Below are 20,498 nucleotides of genomic sequence, written 5' to 3' on the forward strand. Positions count from 1 at the left end.
CACACTGTTTCTCCTTCCTAGCACTGATTGCATTTGTAATTTTACATTTGTGTGAGCTGAGAAAAACCTGTGAGGGCCCCAAAATATCTGGAAGAGGCTTTTTGACATGGAACTGTAGTGCATTGGTTAAATTAAAATGTGATCTGGAATTCAGATACCTGTGTCCAAATCTAAGCTCTAGCACTTTAAATTGACCCCTTTGAGCCACACTTAACTAGAGAGACTGGATTTTCCCAGGCTTTTCTGTGTTTTGTACTAAAAATTTCTACATCCTAGGCACCAAACAGTCTAGTGCAAACCAGGACAGTTACCCTTCAGTTAACTCATATGCAACCTAGAAGCACTAACAATATATCAGTGGTCTCAAACTTTAATTGTTTATCAAAATCACCTGGAGGACTTGAACAGCACTGTCTGGGCCCCACCTGCAGAATGTTTGATTTCATAGGTCTGGGGTGAGGTCTGGGAATTTGCAGTGCTCACAGGTTCGCTGCTGCTGTGCTGCTGCTTGGGGACCACACCTTGAGAACCACTGCAACATACCTGCCTTATAGAGTTGTAAGATTTGCACAAGGTCGGGCTTAGCACAGTGCCTGGAAAACCACATATTCTAGTCCTTTTACAGCTACTATTATTCCTTTTGATTATGGAAAAGATGGGACTAAAGATGGACCCTAAGGAGTGGGCAGGTTTGAAACTCTCTGAGGTTTAGATGAGCATGAGCAAAATCCCAGAGTTTGTGTGGATTTAGTTCTGCAAAAGGCTCAGGTGGTTGGAAAGAAAATCTGGGTGGAAAACAGTAAATAATATGGAAATAGAGACAAATTTGGATAGGTGAGGTGGGTCACATTGTGGAAGCCCCACGACATCTAACATCCAGCAGCCTTTATTCATTTAAAAGTGATTCAGCATAACTTCAAAATGAGACAGTCTCTAGTATCCTTAATATAGACGGATTTATGAAGAGTTGGGAATAAACCCAGAAATGACTTGCTTCTTGATTAGCATGGATTTTGCTTCTATTTTTTAAGTGGGAACAGTTTCTAGGTAGTAGTTTTCAACGTGTAGTCCCCTAAGCTACCGTCCATCCAGGCATCTGCACAACTTGGGTCCCAATGTGAGCTCCAGCTCCTAGATCTGGTCCTCAGCGTATGCAGTCTCTGGCCTTTCAGGCTTCTAGAGAGGCAGCAGACAAATTAAGTGAAGTCAATATCCTGTCCTTTTCTCCCACAAACTTTGCCTGAGGTTCTGATTCACTTTCTCCTCTGGCCATTGACTCCCCACCTGCACTTGAAGTCTATTTGTTGCCTTGGACGTCTACATTTTAGTTTATTGAACAGAACAGGAGCAAGTGGTAGAAAGCCTGGGACCAAGGTGAATGTGTCTAACCCTTGTCCTGCTACTCCCAGCCCAAACCTTTCCAGCACCCCTCACCCCTGCAGACACACTGTCCCTCCTTTTTGAACCCAACTGGTCCAATGCCCAGAGTCAGAACTAGACTCCTAGGAGTGCTGTCTGGGGTCTGGAGACTCCCGGGATGGTAAGAAGTCATGGGTTCTGGGTTGCAATAATATGTGTGTGAATTACATTCTTAGAAGCAAATTCTGTCAGTTCTAGGAGCTTTTCTCATAAGCAAAATGTAAAATACCTACTTCCTAAGATCATTGTGAAAACCAGCTGAGATAAGGGATGTGAATATACTTTGTAAACTGTAAAGTGCTGCGTCCTTGGTGGAAAGTGCGATAGCAGATTGGATAAGAGCACAATTCTGATGTAAGGCCTGCCTGGTTTCACATCCTGGCTCCACCACTTGCTAGCTATTGAATCTTGAAGAAGAGCTTAACCTCTCTGGGCCTCAATTTCCTTATCTGAAAATGAGGCTAATGAAATTATCTCCTAAGGTTGTCAAGAAGCTTAAATGAAATATCATAAAATGTTTGGCATGTGCCTGGCACATAGGAAGTACACAATAAATGTTAACTATGATCATGATCACTGGGAAAGATAAAACACTTTTGATTAAAGGCCAGTATAGGGAAAGGTAGACTTAGGATACCCCACCACCACTGCCTTCAAAGGAGCTCCAGTGGAGACCATCTGGATGGGCAAGTTGCTTCTCCACTCTCAGACTCAAGGTCATTCATCATCTGTTGACTGGGAATAATGATGATAATAATTATACTTCAATGGGAAGTATAATTATTATATAAGAGAAGTATTAAATTATTAAATAAGAGAATTACTAAGTAAAATCACTTTGTAAACTCTAAAGCTGTTATTATTGAGGTTGTTCATGGTGGTAGAGTAGTTTCAGGGTCATATTTTAAAATACAATTCCAGTCCCTTCCAAGACCTTCCCATAATTGTATTCCACCCAACCCATCTCACTCCACTTTCTCTCCTGGAACCCCTAGGGGAGGGTTTGTTTTAAATAACAAGTCATGTTGACCAATAATCTTTAATAACATTTATGCTTATAGAACTTAACCAGTAAAAGACAAGTCTGCTTTGAATAGAATTTTGTGTCAATTTGGAACGTACCACCTCAGAAAGCAAACCTGTGGGTAATCATTAGAGCATGTGATAGTACAACTTTCAAAAAGGTAGAATCACGACTTTTGTGTAAATACGAAGTGAAATTTAACAAAGATTGTGTTCTAACGAACCTGTACGATGTTTAGGCCAGTTTAAAAAGCTCTCGAGGAGTTAGGTATTTATAGGTAATTTAATGTTAGGACAAGATTGATGGGTTAGTTACAAAACTGGTTAATGTCTTCCAGAACAGTAAACTATAACATTTGGGGTTATCTTTTTTGAAAGGACGGAAATTGTTTGTATCTCTATTGGACCAAGATCTGCAAGTTAACATGTTACTTCACCAAGTCTCGGAGCTGAGCAAAGTAAATTTCTCTAGATAATCCTATGCAGATGAGGAGAGCCAGTGTCATGTTGCCTCCATATGGCATTGAAAGGATGTGCCACTCACCTTTCTGCCTTACGTGTGAGTTTTAAATACTTTTCTGGGGGGCCGGGGGGACAGGATGGAGTGCAGTGCATGGTCATAGCTCACTGCAGCCTTAAACTGCTGAGCTCAAACTATCCTCCAGCCTCAGCCTCTCAAGTAAGCTGGAACTACAGGTGCATACTACCACACCTAGTTTGTTTTGTTTTGTTTTCTTGTAGGGATGGGGGGTCTCACTATGTTGCACAGGCTGGTCTCGAGCTCCTGGCCTCAAGCAATCCCCCTGCCTCAGCCTCCCAGAGTGCTGGGATTACAGGAATGAGCCACCACATCTAATTATTTTTTAACAATGGTAAATGCTTATTTCAATTTACTGCCTTTTAATGTTACATGCTGCTTACAACAGCCCTATTGAGACAAAGAAAGGGCAGGGATAATTCATTTTTCAGAGGAGGAAACTAAGTTACTCCATGAGGAAGAAGCTGAGCTGGAAGGAGAACCCCCGTTTTCTAATTCCAAATCCCATGCTCATCCCTAAATTCCCGATTGCATTTTCTCTTTTACGTTCCTCTTCCTCTCAACCCTACATTGTTCTTGGTGACATTTGTTTCCCTCTAAGACTTCCCTTGGGATTCACCTGAAGGCAAATACTTGAGAGTTGCCCCTGCTCCTTGCATCCCCAGGGGTCTCCTGGTCTGATCTAAGTCCTTTTAAGTCCCTGCCACCATTCAGTTTCATGATAATATCAGATGAACCACATCCTACTAACCCGAGCCAAATAAAATCGTCAAAACATTTCTTCCTCTTCTCGGGAGATTAGATGCTGCATTCCAAGAAACCTTTTTTTAAGTGTTGGTTTCTTTTAAACTCTTCTATTCTCAGCTACTGTGAGACACTGTGCCGTCTTTCAAGAGACAGAGCCCGCATCAGAAAAACCTACTGTTTATAAACCAGAGTATCTCACTTGGAACTGTGGCTGACTGATGTTTTCCCCTCCTCAGTAAACAAGATCGTTCTCTCTGTGTTGAAGATAGTGGGGTCTGTCTGGCTTCTGGATGAATGGCATGCAGTAGACAAATGACTATTTATTACATTAAACAGTCAGCCAGGAAACTAGCTGCAAGTGTGGCCTGATGACCTGAATCAATTTCTTCCTTGCAAGGCCATTTATTTTTCTCTCCCACATACTTCTGTTGCCATGGAAACCGTCCCACTAGCCAATGGAGACCAGGGCCAACTCTTCTACTTCCTGAACCTCCATTTAGTTTAGCATTCTTGCCCAACTAGGCCAGACTGCCTGCGTCTTCACTTACCTGACTGCATGGGGCTTTCTTTGTGCTTGCTGAGATTTTAACGTCGATTCTCTTCAGGTGATGGGTAGCAGAGCACCGCAAGGGCAAAGGGCTAGGGATGGCCTCGCTTAATGAATTAATCATTAAGTATGGGACATGTGTGAGCTTATTTTGTTTTTACGTTTTGTAGGAAAACCTAGTCAGAGAGACAACTCCTTTTACATGTCAAAAAAGTAGGGAATAAGAAAGTACAGTGGATGTGTATTTAGAAAAAATAGTTCCTCTGAAGTCCCCTAGCATTTTGAAGCTAGAAAAAAAAATGCGTTGAGAACAGCTAATTCAGGGTCTCTCAAACTTTTTTTCACAAGATGTAATTAATGACAACAACAACAAAGAACACTCAGTGCCTAATAAGTGTATGCCAAGCCCTTTTCAGGCAGCATCCCATTTAACCTCTTTTTAATCCTGCGAGGCAGGTTGCATTCTTGTTATCCCCATGACGCAGGTCAGGAGCCTGGAATTCAACAAAACTACTTGCCCAAGTACAGCAGAGGAAAGGGGAGAAACTGGGACTAAAACCCAGGACTAAAGCCTGGGTCTCCAAACCCAAAACATCTGCTTGCTCTCTACCTCACTTCTTGCTTCTAGTGTAGGCTGGCCTGTTAAAGGCTCGGGAGCATCTACACATCCAGTGCCTGCCATTTGTATTTGATCAGGTAATTCCCTCTCCCACTCCCAACCAGGAACCGCTTTGTAACATCTCACCAAGTGAGGATCCTGCAGAACAAAATGTGGGCAACCCCAGTGCAGGCAAGTTCCTTGTTTTTCAGAGGAGATGCTTTAGGCTGGGCAAGAAAATTACTCGTCTCCTGTCACACAGCTAATAAATGCCAGAGTTGGCACCCAAAGGCCAGACCCCCGCATCACCAGCCAGTGCTCTGCTCTGCCCTGCTATGCTACCTGCATCACTATTTCTAAATCAAACTCTGAGTTTGCAGGCAGATTGCAGCTCCACTCTCCAAGCCAAGCATCAAAACTAATCCCCTTGTAGAATGAGGGTTAAATCAGCCTCTCATTAGAAGAACAATAAAGCTGAAGTGTGCAGGGTGCTTTGCCACTTGGAAATGCTTCCACCTACCTCTCCAGTTTCCAGCCCTCTGAGTGTATCTGAAATGGTCCAACAATGAAGCCTTATTCACAAGTTGTATATCTCCCAAAATAAACTTTGAATGCCTCCAAATTTAAGTGTGTAAAGATCACTGCATTTCAACTAGGAGAACTGAAGGTGTCAAGAAGGAGAGGTGGAAATGACCAAGGTTATATGCCAGTGGCTTTAGGGAGCAAAGTCCTGCCTGTGAATGAAAGCTCCCCAGCTTAGGAGAATGAGTTAGCAGTGGGTGTTGTCTTAATTTTCACTTTTCACATGACTCTAGCATTGAATAGGCCTAAATATAAACATGCTTCCCTCCACACTCCACATATGTGCAATATGGCTGTCACTCCCTGAAGCTGTAAATATGTATTGAACAAAATGACAGAGTGTGTGGGGACATGGTGTAAACAGCAGTGACCAAATAGAAGGCAGGGAGGGAGGCATTATTGTAGGAAGATTTGGTACAGAAGAGAAGTATTGTGAAGGACAGTTGTCTCTTTCCATATGTCTGAATTCTACCACTGGCAATGAGGATGGCTTCACAAGTTTCACTGCTTGTTTTTTTTTCCCCCCTCTTAAATGCCAAGAGAATAGACTAGTAGCATCCAAAGGACATGCTCAGATTGTACACCCTACTCATCATGGCTTTCATACCTTTTTTACCTTGCACATTTTCTTCCTTCTGCTAGGCGTCTCCTTCCCCTTTTCTGTCTGTCCATCTTGCACAGCCCAAATCCAAAATCACCTCCTCTAAGAAGAAGTAATCTGCTCTAATAAACTCATATTTCCCATATGAGTTTATTAACACCTGCCTTTGTGCTTCTAAAATCTGTGGCAAAATAAGAACAGTTACCATTTCTAGTGCCTAATGTGGTCCTGTATGTTACATATATTATCTCTGTACCCATTTGGCAGGTAAGGAAACTGAGGCTCAGTATGTCCAAGGCCATGCAGACAATAAGTTGAAAAGCTCAATTTGGAATCCAAGTCTCTCAAACTCCAAAATCCGTGCCTTTTTTACTACACAGCAGGCAGCTTCCTTTATCTCAGACCTGCCCCTTACAGGAGCAGGAGATGAATGTGTTTTTCTCTCCATATCCACCTAGCTAACCGTGAGTTCCACTAGGGCACACCTGAGTCTTATATTGTATTCCTGTGTCTGGTACATAGTAGATGCTAAATAAATGGTATGTTTGTTGGATAAGAAGCTTATCCCTTTACATTACTAGTTGATTGAGCCCTGCTTCTGGTGAAATCATAATAAAGTACATCCCTGTACCAAGTCGTCCCCACCCCAACCCCAATGGAGAGTTGGGTAAGTTTCTCAGCCAGCAGATCCATATTACTAACCCACTTCTTCTCCAATGTTAATGTAATGAAGATCTCCTGGGAATTTTGTTAAAGTACAGATTCTGATTCAAACGGGCTGGAGTGGGGTCTGATGGTCTGTATTTCTGGCAAGCTCCCAGGTGATGCTTCTGGTTCGAAGATGCCATTTGGGTCTAAACACCTCAGCAGCAGCAGCCAATGCACTTTTGGTACCTTTGGTTGGTAACAAGTAATAAAACCTGTCTCATGCATTGTTCTCCTTCCAAAGGACATTTTAAGTACTCGTGATTTTTCAATGTTTTAGCAAAATATTTAAGTTATGCTTGGAGCTATAAACATTTGGCAGCATGCACGTTTGTTTGTGTCTGTAGCTTTGGTTTAATCACATTCTATCAATAAATCACAAATAAATGAGGGAGAGGAGACCCTCATTGGAGATTCCATTCCAGTGACAAGTGAGAATGGGTGAGGGTGGGGGATGGAACAGATAGATGGTCACTCACAGCAGGGCGTTTCCAACCAGTCTTGCTGTTTTGAAACAGCACTGGAGGCTGGGAAAGAACCCCCATTGCATTCTTACTGGGAAGAGCCCCACCCTTCCACACTTGCCTACCCTCTGGCCCCATTCCATGTTCCCGTTTGGTCTTCTCAGTTCCTGGTAAACAGTTTGTGATGGCTTATTGATCTCAAGCCCTTTGAACCCCACACAGTCCCTTTGCCAGCATGCCAAGTCTTTTAGAGGTCAAGCATCTCCAGTCCAAGATGTTTGGAAGGAAAACACCCTCTTTTCTGTTCCTTTTCCAGATGTCCCTGGGCCAGCTGCAGTCAGCAAGAGGTGTGGCATGTTTGGGATGCAAGGGGACATGTTCGGGCTTCGAGCCACATTCATGGAGGTAACAGATTTTGTCAGGAGGGTCCCTATCTGCCTTTGTTACTTGGCTGTCCTCTCAGGGAACCCTGGTTGCTTTCTTCGCTGAGACTGCTTTGGTTGTATGTGTTGTCAGGGAAGGATGGCTGCAGAGGGAAGGCTCTCCTGCTTGGTCCAATTCAGAAACATGAAAAAAGTCCTTGGGGGAGGGTGGCGGGGGGAGTAAAGATGTGAAGAAGGAGTTTAGCACTTCCTAAACCATTTCAAGGTAGAGTCCACCAAGCCCAGCCCAGCAAGAACTGCTCTGGGAAGACCCAGGCAGAGGTTAGCTGGTCCCTTGTGCATTTGGGGTATGCCCTGAGGTTTGGTGGATGAGATTGATCTCCCCCCACTGCACCGACATCGCTGTTGATGGGTTTTGGTCTAGAGTGACCCCTGGGACAGAAAGAGAGGTCATTCTGTCCACAGTACTTAAAAACCAGGACCTGGTATTCATATCCGCACAGGAGGACCATAAGATCCAGCTGGAGTTGGATTTGCAGAAGTTTTCTTTCTTTTTTTCCACTGATGATTCTGAGGACAAGAGTGAGGCTGCCACACTGCACAGTCCCTGGGCAGCACTCATGTCAGCATGTATGTGGACAGCACCTCTAGAGTTGTGCAGGGAATAGACTGTGAGACTGTCCCTGCAGCCCTGGGAGAGGAAAGTTAAGTTCTGTGGAGCACATAGCAAAGAAAGAGTTTTTATCATCACTGCTGTAGTGTTGCCCTGGGCCCTCAGTGGGGGAACAAAGTTTGGAAGGTGTTTTCGCAGCAGGTGACTTCCATTATGAGATGGGAATTATAAAAATAACTACTTACTCATGAACCGAATGGAATCTTTTTTATTTAAATGTTGAAATAAACCAAAGCAGTAGGTATTAGGTATCTCCCTTTTGTTGATCAGGACACTGAAGGCAGGCAATGGGGTGACAACTACCAAACGGCAGGATTTGAACTCAGATCTGCGTGTATCCCAATCCCATGCACCTAACCGTTCTGCAGTATACTGGGCTATGAGTTTTCAGAGCAGAACTCTGTTCCCTGACTCCATTCCCTGACAGTTCCCAACCTCAGAGGAGCTCGCATCATCTTCTGGTTGCTAGGGACCTTCAAGGTCATCTAACTCAGGCTTCTATCCCCTGCAAAAAATCCATCTATAATTTAAACACTCCTAGGAGGAGTTCTCCACATTTCTGTTTTGGCCATTTGAGCTCTTTCTGGCCTGGAAAAGTCAACTTCCTTATCATTTCAACCCCACTGGTCCTGAATCTTCCCTTAGAATCTCAGAACAGCATTGATTCCTCCTCAGCAATTTGAAGACAGCTAGGATGTCTCCTTTTAGACTTCTTGAGCCAGGAGAAAATGTTATCTAAATACACCCACTGAGTCAATTAAATCAGTTTTCCTTTCTCTCAAGGATCACAATCCTGTGCTGCCTGCTGTCAAACATCTGAAAATGGTCGTTTAGTAGATTTTTTTCTGGTTTTCCAGTTGTTTAGGAAGAGAGGACAATTCTGGACCCTGTTTCTCATGGCTACAAGCAGAAGTCTCTTAGTATTGTTTTAATCCCTCCATTTCCTTGTCGTCGTACAAATGATTTGAACATCAAGTGAAGAAATACAGATTGAAGCTTGTAGGTCCTGCATATCAAGTGTCCTTGGTTTGAAGAATCCAAATAGGGACTTGGTTTGAAGAATCCAAATAGGGACTTAAATTAGACTCAAATTGAAGCAGTAACATCACAGAAGCTTAGGAGGGAAATCCTGTTAAACTTTTTAAAACTCTCAATTGTTTGAAAGACCTTTAAATGACCAAGTGCCACCCAACCTGGTTTAATAGGAAAGTCCATCAACTAATCATCACAGGACAGAATTCAGTCTCAGGTTACCAATGACAGATTGCAGAAATGACCGTTTTAATACCGTTGAGGATATTTTGGGGTGTGCCTGTGTCCTCTACAATCTGGGCACCTGGAAAGAGTGGGATGGAGTGAGAGGGGTGTATCCCTCATGTATAAAGTCCCAGAAATGTGCCTGGCCACATGAAGAGTGTGAATAAAAGGGGGAAATTGTGTCGACACAGTTTCAAAGAGCATCTCAGATCTGTTAACTTTTTTTTTGTTTTGAAATGTTTTGCATTCCCAGCCTCTCTAATTAGCATCCTGAAATTCCACATTAACCGAAAAAGCTATGGGCAGCCTCCTCATCTAGTTCTATTTATGGAAAATATTGGGGAGGTCAGCAGGTCAGATGGGACACTGAAGAGTCAGGTTCCTCCGTGTCCCTCCATGCCAGGATTTCCTTCACTTTCTGCCTCTTCCTCCTCCTTCCACTTCCAGCCCTGCTAGTCTCACTCCCCACCTGTCAACCCCTGATACTGCCTAGTGCCTGACTTCTTAAAGAAGCAGGTTCCTCGTGCCTGGCTCTGAAAAGGGATAAGCAAGAGAATATTACTGATTGTGAATAAAATGCAAAACAAAACCACCCATTTTTATTTTTACTTATTTAATTTTTTTTGAGAAGGAAAACCTCATTTATTCCCTGCAGCACCCTTAGGGTCATTTTCTCTTTTTTGCTACTGGAATGCATCCTTGAGATTGTCAATTTTAACATTTCTCAAATTGCAGCCCACTGAATGTGAACTTGTACTGCAAGCTTCTCCAGTAGCATTCAAAATGTCATGCCGCACATCACCATATCAAAGTCAAGGAGTAGCTTTGCACTAAAGAGAGGTGTTTAACCTCCCTTAGCCCACTGTTTTCCAAACTCATGACCACTAAGCACCAAGCCTTTTTCTATGTACCACATAATAATCTCCCAAAGAACTGGCCTAGGCCAGTAGAACTACCCCCAGATTATAGGCAACTCTCTTCTGCCCCGAAGGTATTGTACTTTAGTTTCCATCTGATTGTCTCTCCCTCCCCCATCCCAACTGTAAGCTCCTTAAAGGTCACAACAAGCCCTTCTTTTCATATTCAGTGAGGGGTTCCCAGTCTCTTAGCACAATTGACATTTTGGGCCTCATAACTCTTTGTTGTTGGAGCTGTTCTGTGGAATGTAGAATGTTTAGCAGCATCCCTGGCCTCTACCCACCGGACACCAATAGCACTCCCCTACCCCACTGGGACAATCGAAAACGTCTTCAGACATTGCTAATTCTGTCCTGAGGGACAGAATTGACCTTAGTTGAGCACCATTAATGCAGTCCATCAAGGTATGTCCCCACTAGCCACACAATCAACATTTGTGATATTCGATCAGACGTATTTACTTCCTGAGTATAGGAGGGAAAAGGAGGGTTCCCTTGGCTTTGCCAATCATTCAGCTGCAGTGACCTCCCTTGCTGGGCCTCCCTCATCCCTGCAGTTGGCCTTGACATTGCTCACTTTACTTAACAAGCTCTCAAGTTGCATGCAGAAGAGCATCTGAGACCCAGCACAGCCTGCCCATGGTGACAGGCTGGAAAGGGAGGGGAGCAATTTTCCCCTCACGCCGTGGAACTCTGGATTTCTAAACCTTAACAGCATGACACCAAGTAGCCACACATTTTTTTTTTATTTTCAAAAAGAAGCATGAGGCTTTTTAGTAAACCTGAACCCTCTCCAGCATGTGTTTCCTTCTCCTTACAAAGCCTTCCCAACAAACATCCATCTCCGCAGCCAGAGGGGTTTTCTCAGCTCTCTCCCTGCTGGGTTCTGTTCATAAATTTCTTGAAGAAAATGTCTGCTGCATTCTAACGTCAGTATTTATGCAAAAGAGTTTAAAAGTTGCTGAAGCTCTGAGGCTATGATCTTGGGAAACAATTTTAATAATTCTTTAGAGCCGGAGTTAGCAAACTTTTTTTGTAAAGGGCCAGAAAGTAAGTACATATTTTAGGCTTTGTGAGCCAGGTGCTCTCGGTTGTAACTACTAACTCTGCTGTTGTTGCCCCAGATCAACCACAGACAATATGTAAATGAATAGGAATGGCTATGTTCCAATAAAACTTTATTTGCAAGAGCAGATTGTGGGCCAGGTTTAGGCTATGGGCCACACAGACTCCATCCCAGCTTTAGAGCATCTCTGATGAACAAATCAGCCTTTGCCGTGGCAACCAGCAGGAGGGAAAACATGCCACTCTTTTTACCAGCAAAAATTGTATCCTGCATTCCTCACTGATAGATTAATACAAACACTGTCATTTCCCAAATGCAAATCCCAATTCCAAAGGCCTTTTAGTCTCAGGTTACCATTTGTCTGCTGCTAACCTTTCCAACTTAAAGTTTTAGCTTGCTTTTAAAAGTGTAGATGCTGCTAGCAAAAAAATCTGCCTCTTTTTTCTGGAAGTTAATCTCACTCATCTCTATCCACCCACCCCCAGAAAAATATGCAAGTCTTGCAAATGCAGCCAAGAGGACCACTGCCTAACCTCTGACCTAGAAGATGATCGGAAAATTGGCCGCTTGCTGATGGACTCCAAGTATTCCACCCTCACTGCTCGGGTGAAAGGCGGGGACGGCATCCGGATTTATAAGAGGAACCGGATGATCATGACCAACCCTATTGCCACTGGGAAAGATCCCACTTTTGACACCATCACCTACGAGTGGGCTCCCCCTGGAGTCACCCAGAAACTGGTAAGAGAGCTTCCCCAACTAAGCAGTTGTTTTCCTATCCTTATAAATACTAGCTATGTCAAGTGTTTCTGAACTTCAAACATGGGGTGGCAAGAGATCAAGGTCACAAAAATGACAGGAGTGGCTGTGGTTTTAGCCCTGCCCTTATATTATGTGATGTTGAAATGAAAACTATCCGGGCCTCAGTTTTCCTTATCCATGAAATGGGTAGAGGTATTCATATGGACCCTAAGAGGCCTTGCAGCTCTAGTACAGGGGCAATCATTGTTCCATTTGGGCTCCATACTTCTGAACAGGAGATAGTTTATCACTCAAAATTCCGAGTGCTTGTCTCCATCTGCAAGATATTCATTTTCCCTCAAAGGAGCCTGGGATATGCCCTTTGCAAACCTGTAGGAGAGCTGAGAAACAGTTCTCTCTTCTGCCTAAACGCTGAAACCTGTTGGTCTTAGAAGGGAGAACCAACTGGTTTTATACAACCTTGAACAAAAGCAACCAGAGAAATCTCAGGTAAATGATCAGAGAAACCCTGAGGAGGGCAGAAAGGACACAGGTCCAGAGAGAGCAAGTGACTCACACAAGGTTACACCCTAGCTGCTCACTGAAATCCCCAGGACCTGCAGAAGGTCTCCATACCCAAGTCTTATCCCAGACCACTGAGTCAGAAGCTCCAAACTACAGAATCCAAATCATCAGTTGTGACCATTTTAAATGACTCCCCATGCAGCCACCTTCAAGATCCAATGCACTGGATCAGGGCTCCTATAATCTCAACATGTGTAGATATCACCTGGGGAGCTCATCAAAATGCATCCAGCAGGTTTAGGGCCATACTGAGATATGACACGCCTGTCACACTCCCAGGTGATGTTGATGCTACTGCTCCCCAGAACCCCACACGTGGAGTAACAAGAGGCTGGATGATTTCTATAAGTTAATACAATTTGTAGAAGGTTCAACAATTTTAAAAATGCAAGCATGGCATTTAACTGAATATTTGCTGGAAGAAAAGGAGTGACTTTGGAGCCCTTCATAGCCCTACCCTTCAGACTCTTCCATGGCTCCCATCACTGTGCTGTCACTCCCAACATCTCAACACCTTATGACACTCCAGCTTCCTGCTTCCAGTGCTAGAACACACCAAGCTCCTGCCCTCCTTGGGGCTTTCGCACTTCCTGATCCTTTTTTGAAAGGTTCTTTCCTTGCTCTTCCTAAATAGTCCTTCCCCAGATATTCAGTTTACAATAGATGTTACCTGCCATCCTATCACATTTTTTCTTTCTTTTGGTTTCTTTAACAACTTTTATTGCAAGCAGGTTATCTTTTTTCTGTGCCTAGATACGAAGGCAGACACCCTGTCTGTCCTGTAAACTGTAACATCCCTGCACCCAGCACAGTGCAGGGTGCAGGATAGGTGTGACAAGTGTTAGTGCAATGTTACCTTTTAGGCCAGAGATGCTCCAAGTGTGGGCTGTGGACTGGAGCTGTTCCACACAGTCTTTGTGACCTAGACCCAATGTGAGAATATATGTTGGGAAAATGTTACAGCAGTTTGACATGCAACTATGTGATGGGATGAGAACTCATACCATTGAACAGAATTCCATGTGGTAAGACTCACACTGAAATCTAATGAGGCATGTGCTACATTCTAATCACATGAGAGAGACTACAAATCACTCTGCAATAAGTGAAAAACAAACAAACCTTGATCCTTCACCATATGGAGTTTGAGAGGCACAGTTCTAAGCTGTTGCCTTAAGGAGGGAAAATCCCTTCCAGATAAAGTGAAGAGCGGCTAAGATTTTTTTCTTGATCTGTACTTTTTGAAAAGGAAAAACACATTTTAAAAGAACACTTCAGCATCCATGAACTCAATCACCCTGTAAGGCAGAGTTGTTTTACATGTAAGGAAACACAGAATGGTTAATTGGCCTTCAAAAGTTTTTAGTGCTAGACAGGGGCTGGTCCCGGGCCACAGAGCGTGGCCACAGAACAACAGCAGAGCCAGGACATGCCCGGTAGGTCAGAGCTCAGGTCTCCCTCCAGCTCCAGGTCTGGGTAAGCTATCAAGCAGGTCTCCAGGATGTCAGTGGAAACTAAAGCAAGCAGCTCATGAAGGAACCATCTATGGGCGTCAGGGACTGGCTGGTGAAAACCCCAAACACGTTGACCCCAGACTAATCAGGGGAAGGCATCGTCAGGCAGTGATTAATGCTGGCTCATAAAACCACATAGCTATAAAGAACCCCTCTGTCTGCTCTGCATCTGGGCGTCCAGGGCAAGTCACATTTCTGAGATTGGACAACTCTCCCTTGCCACTGAGCTTCCTAACTTTTTTTAAATTACTGAATGATCAAGACTGATTATATTTTGGGAATGGGACTGAATTTTGCTATGTCTCATCCTTTGCAACCAGAAAGAAAGCCTGAGCAATTCTTAAGCCTTCAAATGCTGATAACAATAAGCCTAATTGTGGATATTTGTTAAGTATTTACTGTCTACCAGCCACTATACTAGGAACTATCTATGCACAATCTCATCTAATTTTCCAGCACTGTTAGAAGTATACGATCATTACCCTCATCTACAAAGAAGTAAACTGAGGCTCCGAGAGACGATGCAGCGATGCAGCTAGCCAAATGTCCCACAGCCGATTTAAGTGACAGACCCAGGTCTTGAACTCAGGCCACCCTGACTCCAAAGTTTGGGCTCTTCCCTACCAATCCAGGCCAGGCCAGGCGAACTGGCAGGTGGGAGGGGAGGCAGGAAGGAGCAGATACTCTGGGTTAGCATTTTCGGGGAAGGCGATCATGAACAGGAAGCAGCTTGAGTGTGGCTTTGAAAGCTAGCCAGGATTTGGGGGAAGGAAAGAGGGAGAAGACAAAGGAAACCAGCATCCACTGAACATTTGTGTATATATCTCATGAACATCTCACCACTCCCTATTTACTGAGAATGTTACAGGCCCATTTTACAGAGGAGCAAACAGAGGCCCGTGAGGAGCCAATGCAGGGGTGGCACTTACTCATACCTCGCCCTCTGCTTCCACACCCATGGCAGGCATTGCTTATCAGTCATAGTACTGTTCCCATTGACTCCTTATCGGCCCTCAGGATCCTTCTTCACACAGCACTCTAGGTCACCACTATGGGCTGGGGTTGACTTGTCAGCTGAAGCCCATTTACTGTTCTTGGCTGCCAGCAGAAGAATCAGAAAGAAAAGAATCAGAACAGGGTCTCTGGATTCCAGATCCCATGTGTTTCACTGCCTAATCCAGGGTATAGGAGTTCCTTCCCTTCCACTTTGCTTTGCATTTTTAGTTTCTTTCCTGATACAGTCAGATTCTTGGAACTTCTCCACTCAACATGTCCCAGCCAGTTGCAGAGCACCAAATAACTCAGAAAGGTCCTCAGGGGGCCAGGTACAGTGGCTCACACCTGTAATCCCAGCACTTTGGGAGGCCGAGGTGGGTGGATCACCTGAGGTCAGGGGTTTGAGACCAGCCTGACCAACATGGTGAAACCCTGCCTCTACTAAAAATACAAAATTAGCTGGGTGTTGTAGCGGGCACCTGTAATCCCAGCTACTCGGGAAGCTGAGGCTAGATAATTGCTTGAACCCAGGAGGCGGAGGTTGCAGTGAGCCGAGATTGTGCCACTGCACTCCAGCCTGGGCAACAAGAGCAAAACTTCATCTCAGAAAAAAAGAAAAATAAAGAAAGGTCCTCAGGGAAAACATAAAACCTAAACCAACCTTCCCAACTGGTCTGGGAAAACGCCTCCTGCTAAAGGTTATGGGAACGTGAGGTGTCAGAGGTAGATAACGTGACGTAGTTGGTTATCAGAGAGATACCTGGGAGATTCTGTTTCAGAGTCAGTGCAGTGCCAGGTGGTTGACTCTGGCCCAAACCTCTGTCCCTGTCATTCCCTTCCCAAGTCCATGCCAGTCAATTGTGGTTGCTTGGAGGGCTGTGTTAAGAGGGATTCTGAGGTCTTGATTAGCAGCGTTTGTGAATAGGGAACAGTGGTGGAAGTCTCAGACCAGCCAGGCAAGGCCAGGCATCTCAAAGTACACACCAGTGGCAGCTGGGTGTGGTAGCATTGACAATGCAAAGACAGAGAGGCTGGAGCCTTTTTTTTTTTTTTTTTTTTTTTTGAGACTGAGTCTTCCTCTGTCACAGTGGCAGGATCTGATCTCACTACAACCTCTGCCTCCTGGGTTCAAGCAATTCTTGTGCCTCAGCTTCCCAAGTAGCTGGGACTATATGCCCAGCTAATTTTTTTTTTAAGTAAAGATGGGGTTTTACCATGTTGGCCAAGCTGGTCTCAAACTCCTGACCTCAAGCGATCTGCCCCCTTCGGCCTCCCAAAGTGTTTGGATTACAGGCATGAGCCACCATGCCCAGCCCCAGCTGGAGCTTTGAGCTGCAAAAGGATCACTGGGTCCTTGGGAAGGGAAACTCCCTTTCTCCAAGGCTCCAGACAGGAAGCACATTACCCCTGCAGCCACAGACACCCAAAGCCAGTGCAGAGCCGTGAAAGGACACCATGAACACAGGGGTCAGCTAACATCTGGCTGATTCCACACCCAGATGCTGCCCCAGGATCCCTAGCACACCAACGATTGTAAAGTTCAGAAGAAAAGGATGCAGGTCCTGGAATCCCAGAGAAACAGACACATCCAGGGAATGGGGGATCCTGTTACCACTTGATGCTTACACAGCCCGCTCACTCTGAAGTGATGACTAAAGGAGATGCCTCCAGAGATTGGGGAACATTTTTCCTCTTGGAAAATCATCCATCTTCTGGAGAGGCAGCAGAGAAGGGCTTGAGACCCATGCTGCTGGGTTCAAAGCTGTCTCTATCACATACTAGCTGTGTGACCTTGGGGAGGTTATTTAACTTCTCTGTGCCTCTGTTTTTCAAGAGGTAACATTAGTACCTTCCTGCTAGGATTGTTGTGAGAATTAAATAGGTTCACGTGTGTGAAGCACTTGGCAGAGTGCCTGGAGCATAGCAAGCCCTCCCTGAGTTGGCTACTTCTATCATCCCTTCAACTGCTGAACCTGGGGAAGTCAGCAGTCTTCCCAGGAGGGGCAATTACTCTCCCATGAGCCGAATCAGCCTGGACGGGGCTGCTTCAGCACTTGGTATGAGAAAGATGCTAGTCAGGCCTGATCCCCACGCTAGCAGAGTGAGCCAATCTCTTGTTTCCACTTCTCCAAAATCCTTCTTTAGATTCTGGAAGCAGGGACAGGCCCTAGGCAAGAAATAGGAAGGGGACAGTGTGAGCAAATTTGCGACCCGAGGCTACACACTAACGCATCTCTGCAGGGCCCTGTGCCTGCTCCAGCCTCTTGGCTGTCCGGCTGCCACTTCCCACTGTCTCTGATGGTCACATCCTCTTTCCCCACTCACTGCTCCCAGAGAAGCCCCAACCCTGAGATGCCTTGTGTCAGAGCCACCCAGGAGAAACTTTTAAACTGCTGATAGATAGATAGATAGATAGATAGATAGATAGATAGATAGATAGATAGATAGATAGATAGATAGCCAGGAGAAACTTTTAAACTGCTGATAGATAGATAGATAGATAGATAGATAGATAGATAGATAGATAGATAGATAGATAGATAGATAGATAGATAGATTTTGAGACATGTTACCCAGGCTAGACTGCAGTGGTGTGATCGTAGCTCACTATAACCTTAAGCTCCTGGGCTCAAGTGATCCTCCCACCTCAGCCACTGAAGTAGTCAGGTCTACAGCCACCACACCTGGCTGATTTTTTAGTATTTTGTAGAGATGAGGTCTCTCTGTGTTTCCCAGGCTGGCCTCAAGCAATCCTCCTGGGTCAGCCTTGGAAATGCTGGGATTACAGGCGTGTGCCACCGCTCCTAGCTTAAAGTGCTCATTTCTAGGCCTCTTCAGATCTCCTAAATCAGAACCTAAGGATAGACCCAGAAAACTTTTCACAAGGTCTCCCAGTGGTTCTTATGCACCCTAAGGTTTGAGATTCTTCAGACCTACCTGGCTGACATATTTGTGTTAGAAGCCACCTGTAATTTCCTACTGATCAAGAAGGAAGATACCAGACACCCCAGTCTCCTAAGACGGGGTCAGGATGAAGCCCTTTCCAGATGTTTCTGCAGCTGTGGGATGCACAGGGGCTCCTGCTCGTCCATGTGGTTGGTGGACTATCTTGGCCTCTTTGACAGGAATCCACCGTCTCCTTCCCCTTTTCCGAGCTATAAATTCGGGTTAGTGATACTGCTCTTCTCTCTCTCTTGGTTGTGGTGACTATTGAGTGAGATTGCCGGGGATTTCTCATGATAGTCAGAACTCTAGGGATTACACAATCTACCCTGAACTTTGTAGATGAGGAAACTGAGGCCCAGGAGATATTTTCTTGGTCTGACACTGAGCAGCAGGAGGACTGGACCTAAAACCCTGACTTCCTGACACTCTACCACTCAGGTCATCTCTTCTATCTGAGAAAGCACCTTGAAAAGCATTCAGAAGTGTGCAGACATACCTGGGATTAACTGGGTATGCTATGAGCCTATGGTGCCAGAAGGTGTCTCAGACAAGTGTCCTCTGGGATCTAGGGCAGAGCCACCAATGGGGCATCTGCAGCCACCCCTCAATTTGAGTCCCACAGGAGCTCAGGTCACCTGCCTCTTCCTTTTCTATGCTGTTTCCCAGAATTTATTTACTATGAATCTCAGCAGGTACCAAGCCCTAGACTTGTACTCCCCCACCTCACAACAACCCTAGCTTCCTCACCACTGCTCCCTAAAATCAGACAGCAACAGGGTCTGTACGATATGCATTTCAGCATGAATTTCCGTGTTCACTCCCACAATTCCCAAATGAGTCCAGCCCCAAGTGATAAGCTATGGGCCAGATGGGTTCTAAGAGGATGAACCTAGCAGCAGCCACCTAGGTGACGGGAATCAGGAGACCAGGTGCTAAGGTTCAGAGTCAGGGTCAGGTACAGAAATGGAAAATGGTTGTCCAGGATGAAATGAACAATTTGCCTCTCACAGTTTCTCAGGCTGTGGCCCTGACTTGTATCTTCCCCTAATCTCTCCGTCCCTGGGACTCACCCAAGTATAAGAGTTCTGTTCAATAAAAACAAATATATAAATGAGGCCAGATTGGACAGTTACTTGTGAACACATTAATATTCAGACAGTTACCAGTTATATGATGTGGAAATGTTATTGACCTGAGACTTTGTCGATTCTACTATTAGAAGTTGCCTTTACATATTTTTTAATTAATAAACCATGAAAAACCTTATGTCAATAATGATTTAATTAGACTTTTCTAAGAAAAAGCAATTTTATACAAGGTTGACTTTTTTTTTTTTTAGGAATGTTGCCCAGGAGGTAAATGAAGTAAAAATATTCAGTTTTGAGAGAAACAAAATTCATGTTACAAAGATAGCCAATCTAAAATGAACATCTACTTAAATTACACCATTCTGATCAAGAATGTTAATCTCTGACTATAACTTGGAGCAGAGTAAGAGCTCATTTAGGCCTCTCTCAGGTGTTAGCAAAATTCATATTTCTTCCTTGAGAATTCTTAAGTTTTGCAAAAGCCTGAAGCAGCTGGGAATCATCCACCGGCCTTTCCTCAGATATCTGTCCAGTGCTTGAGAATCCCAGTTGTTTATCTCACTCATTTTTTTTGTTTGCCAGTATTTTATTGAAACAGTAGTTCAAGTAAGGTCCAGGAGCCAACTTCTTGCATCAGAGTTACCAGGAGTCTTGTTTAAAATGCAGATTCCTGTACCCCACACCTAACCTACTGGAGGGAGATCTTGACTAGGGCTTGGTGCCTGGGAATCTGCATGTTAGTAATTTTTCACAGGGTTATTGTACACTGTGTCTATTGAGAGACGCTACTTTGACATATGTAGCTGGTGAATCTGACTGTAATCACAGATTTGAAAAGAGAAAAGCCACAGATAGAAAAGCAAAGAGGGCCAGGTGTGGTGGCTCACACCTATAATCCCAGCATTTTGGGAGGGTGAGGCAGGTGGATCACCTAAGGTCGGGAGTTGGAGTTGGAGACCAAGTTGGCCAACATGACGAAACCCCGTCTCTACTAAAAATACAAACATTAGCCAGGCATAGTGGCTCATGCCTGTAATCCCAGCCACTTAGGAGGCAGAGGCAGGATAATCGCTTGAAGCAAGGAGGTAGAGGTCGCAGTGAGCTGAGA

At 44.6% G+C, this 20,498-nt stretch overlaps 1 protein-coding gene across 1 annotated transcript in view; it reads left to right on the forward strand.

Moving 5' to 3' along the window:
• Positions 1 to 20,498, forward strand: part of LMCD1 (LIM and cysteine rich domains 1) — a 64,765-nt gene that overhangs the window by 24,567 nt on the left and 19,700 nt on the right. Inside the window, exons 2-3 of the mRNA XM_010369910.2 lie at positions 7,541 to 7,629; positions 12,006 to 12,261. Coding sequence (XP_010368212.1) covers positions 7,541 to 7,629; positions 12,006 to 12,261 — 345 coding nt within the window. The remainder of the gene's footprint in view (positions 1 to 7,540; positions 7,630 to 12,005; positions 12,262 to 20,498) is intronic.

Source organism: Rhinopithecus roxellana, chromosome 1, assembly GCF_007565055.1.
Source record: "Rhinopithecus roxellana isolate Shanxi Qingling chromosome 1, ASM756505v1, whole genome shotgun sequence".
In the NCBI taxonomy this organism is placed as follows: Eukaryota; Metazoa; Chordata; class Mammalia; order Primates; family Cercopithecidae; genus Rhinopithecus; species Rhinopithecus roxellana.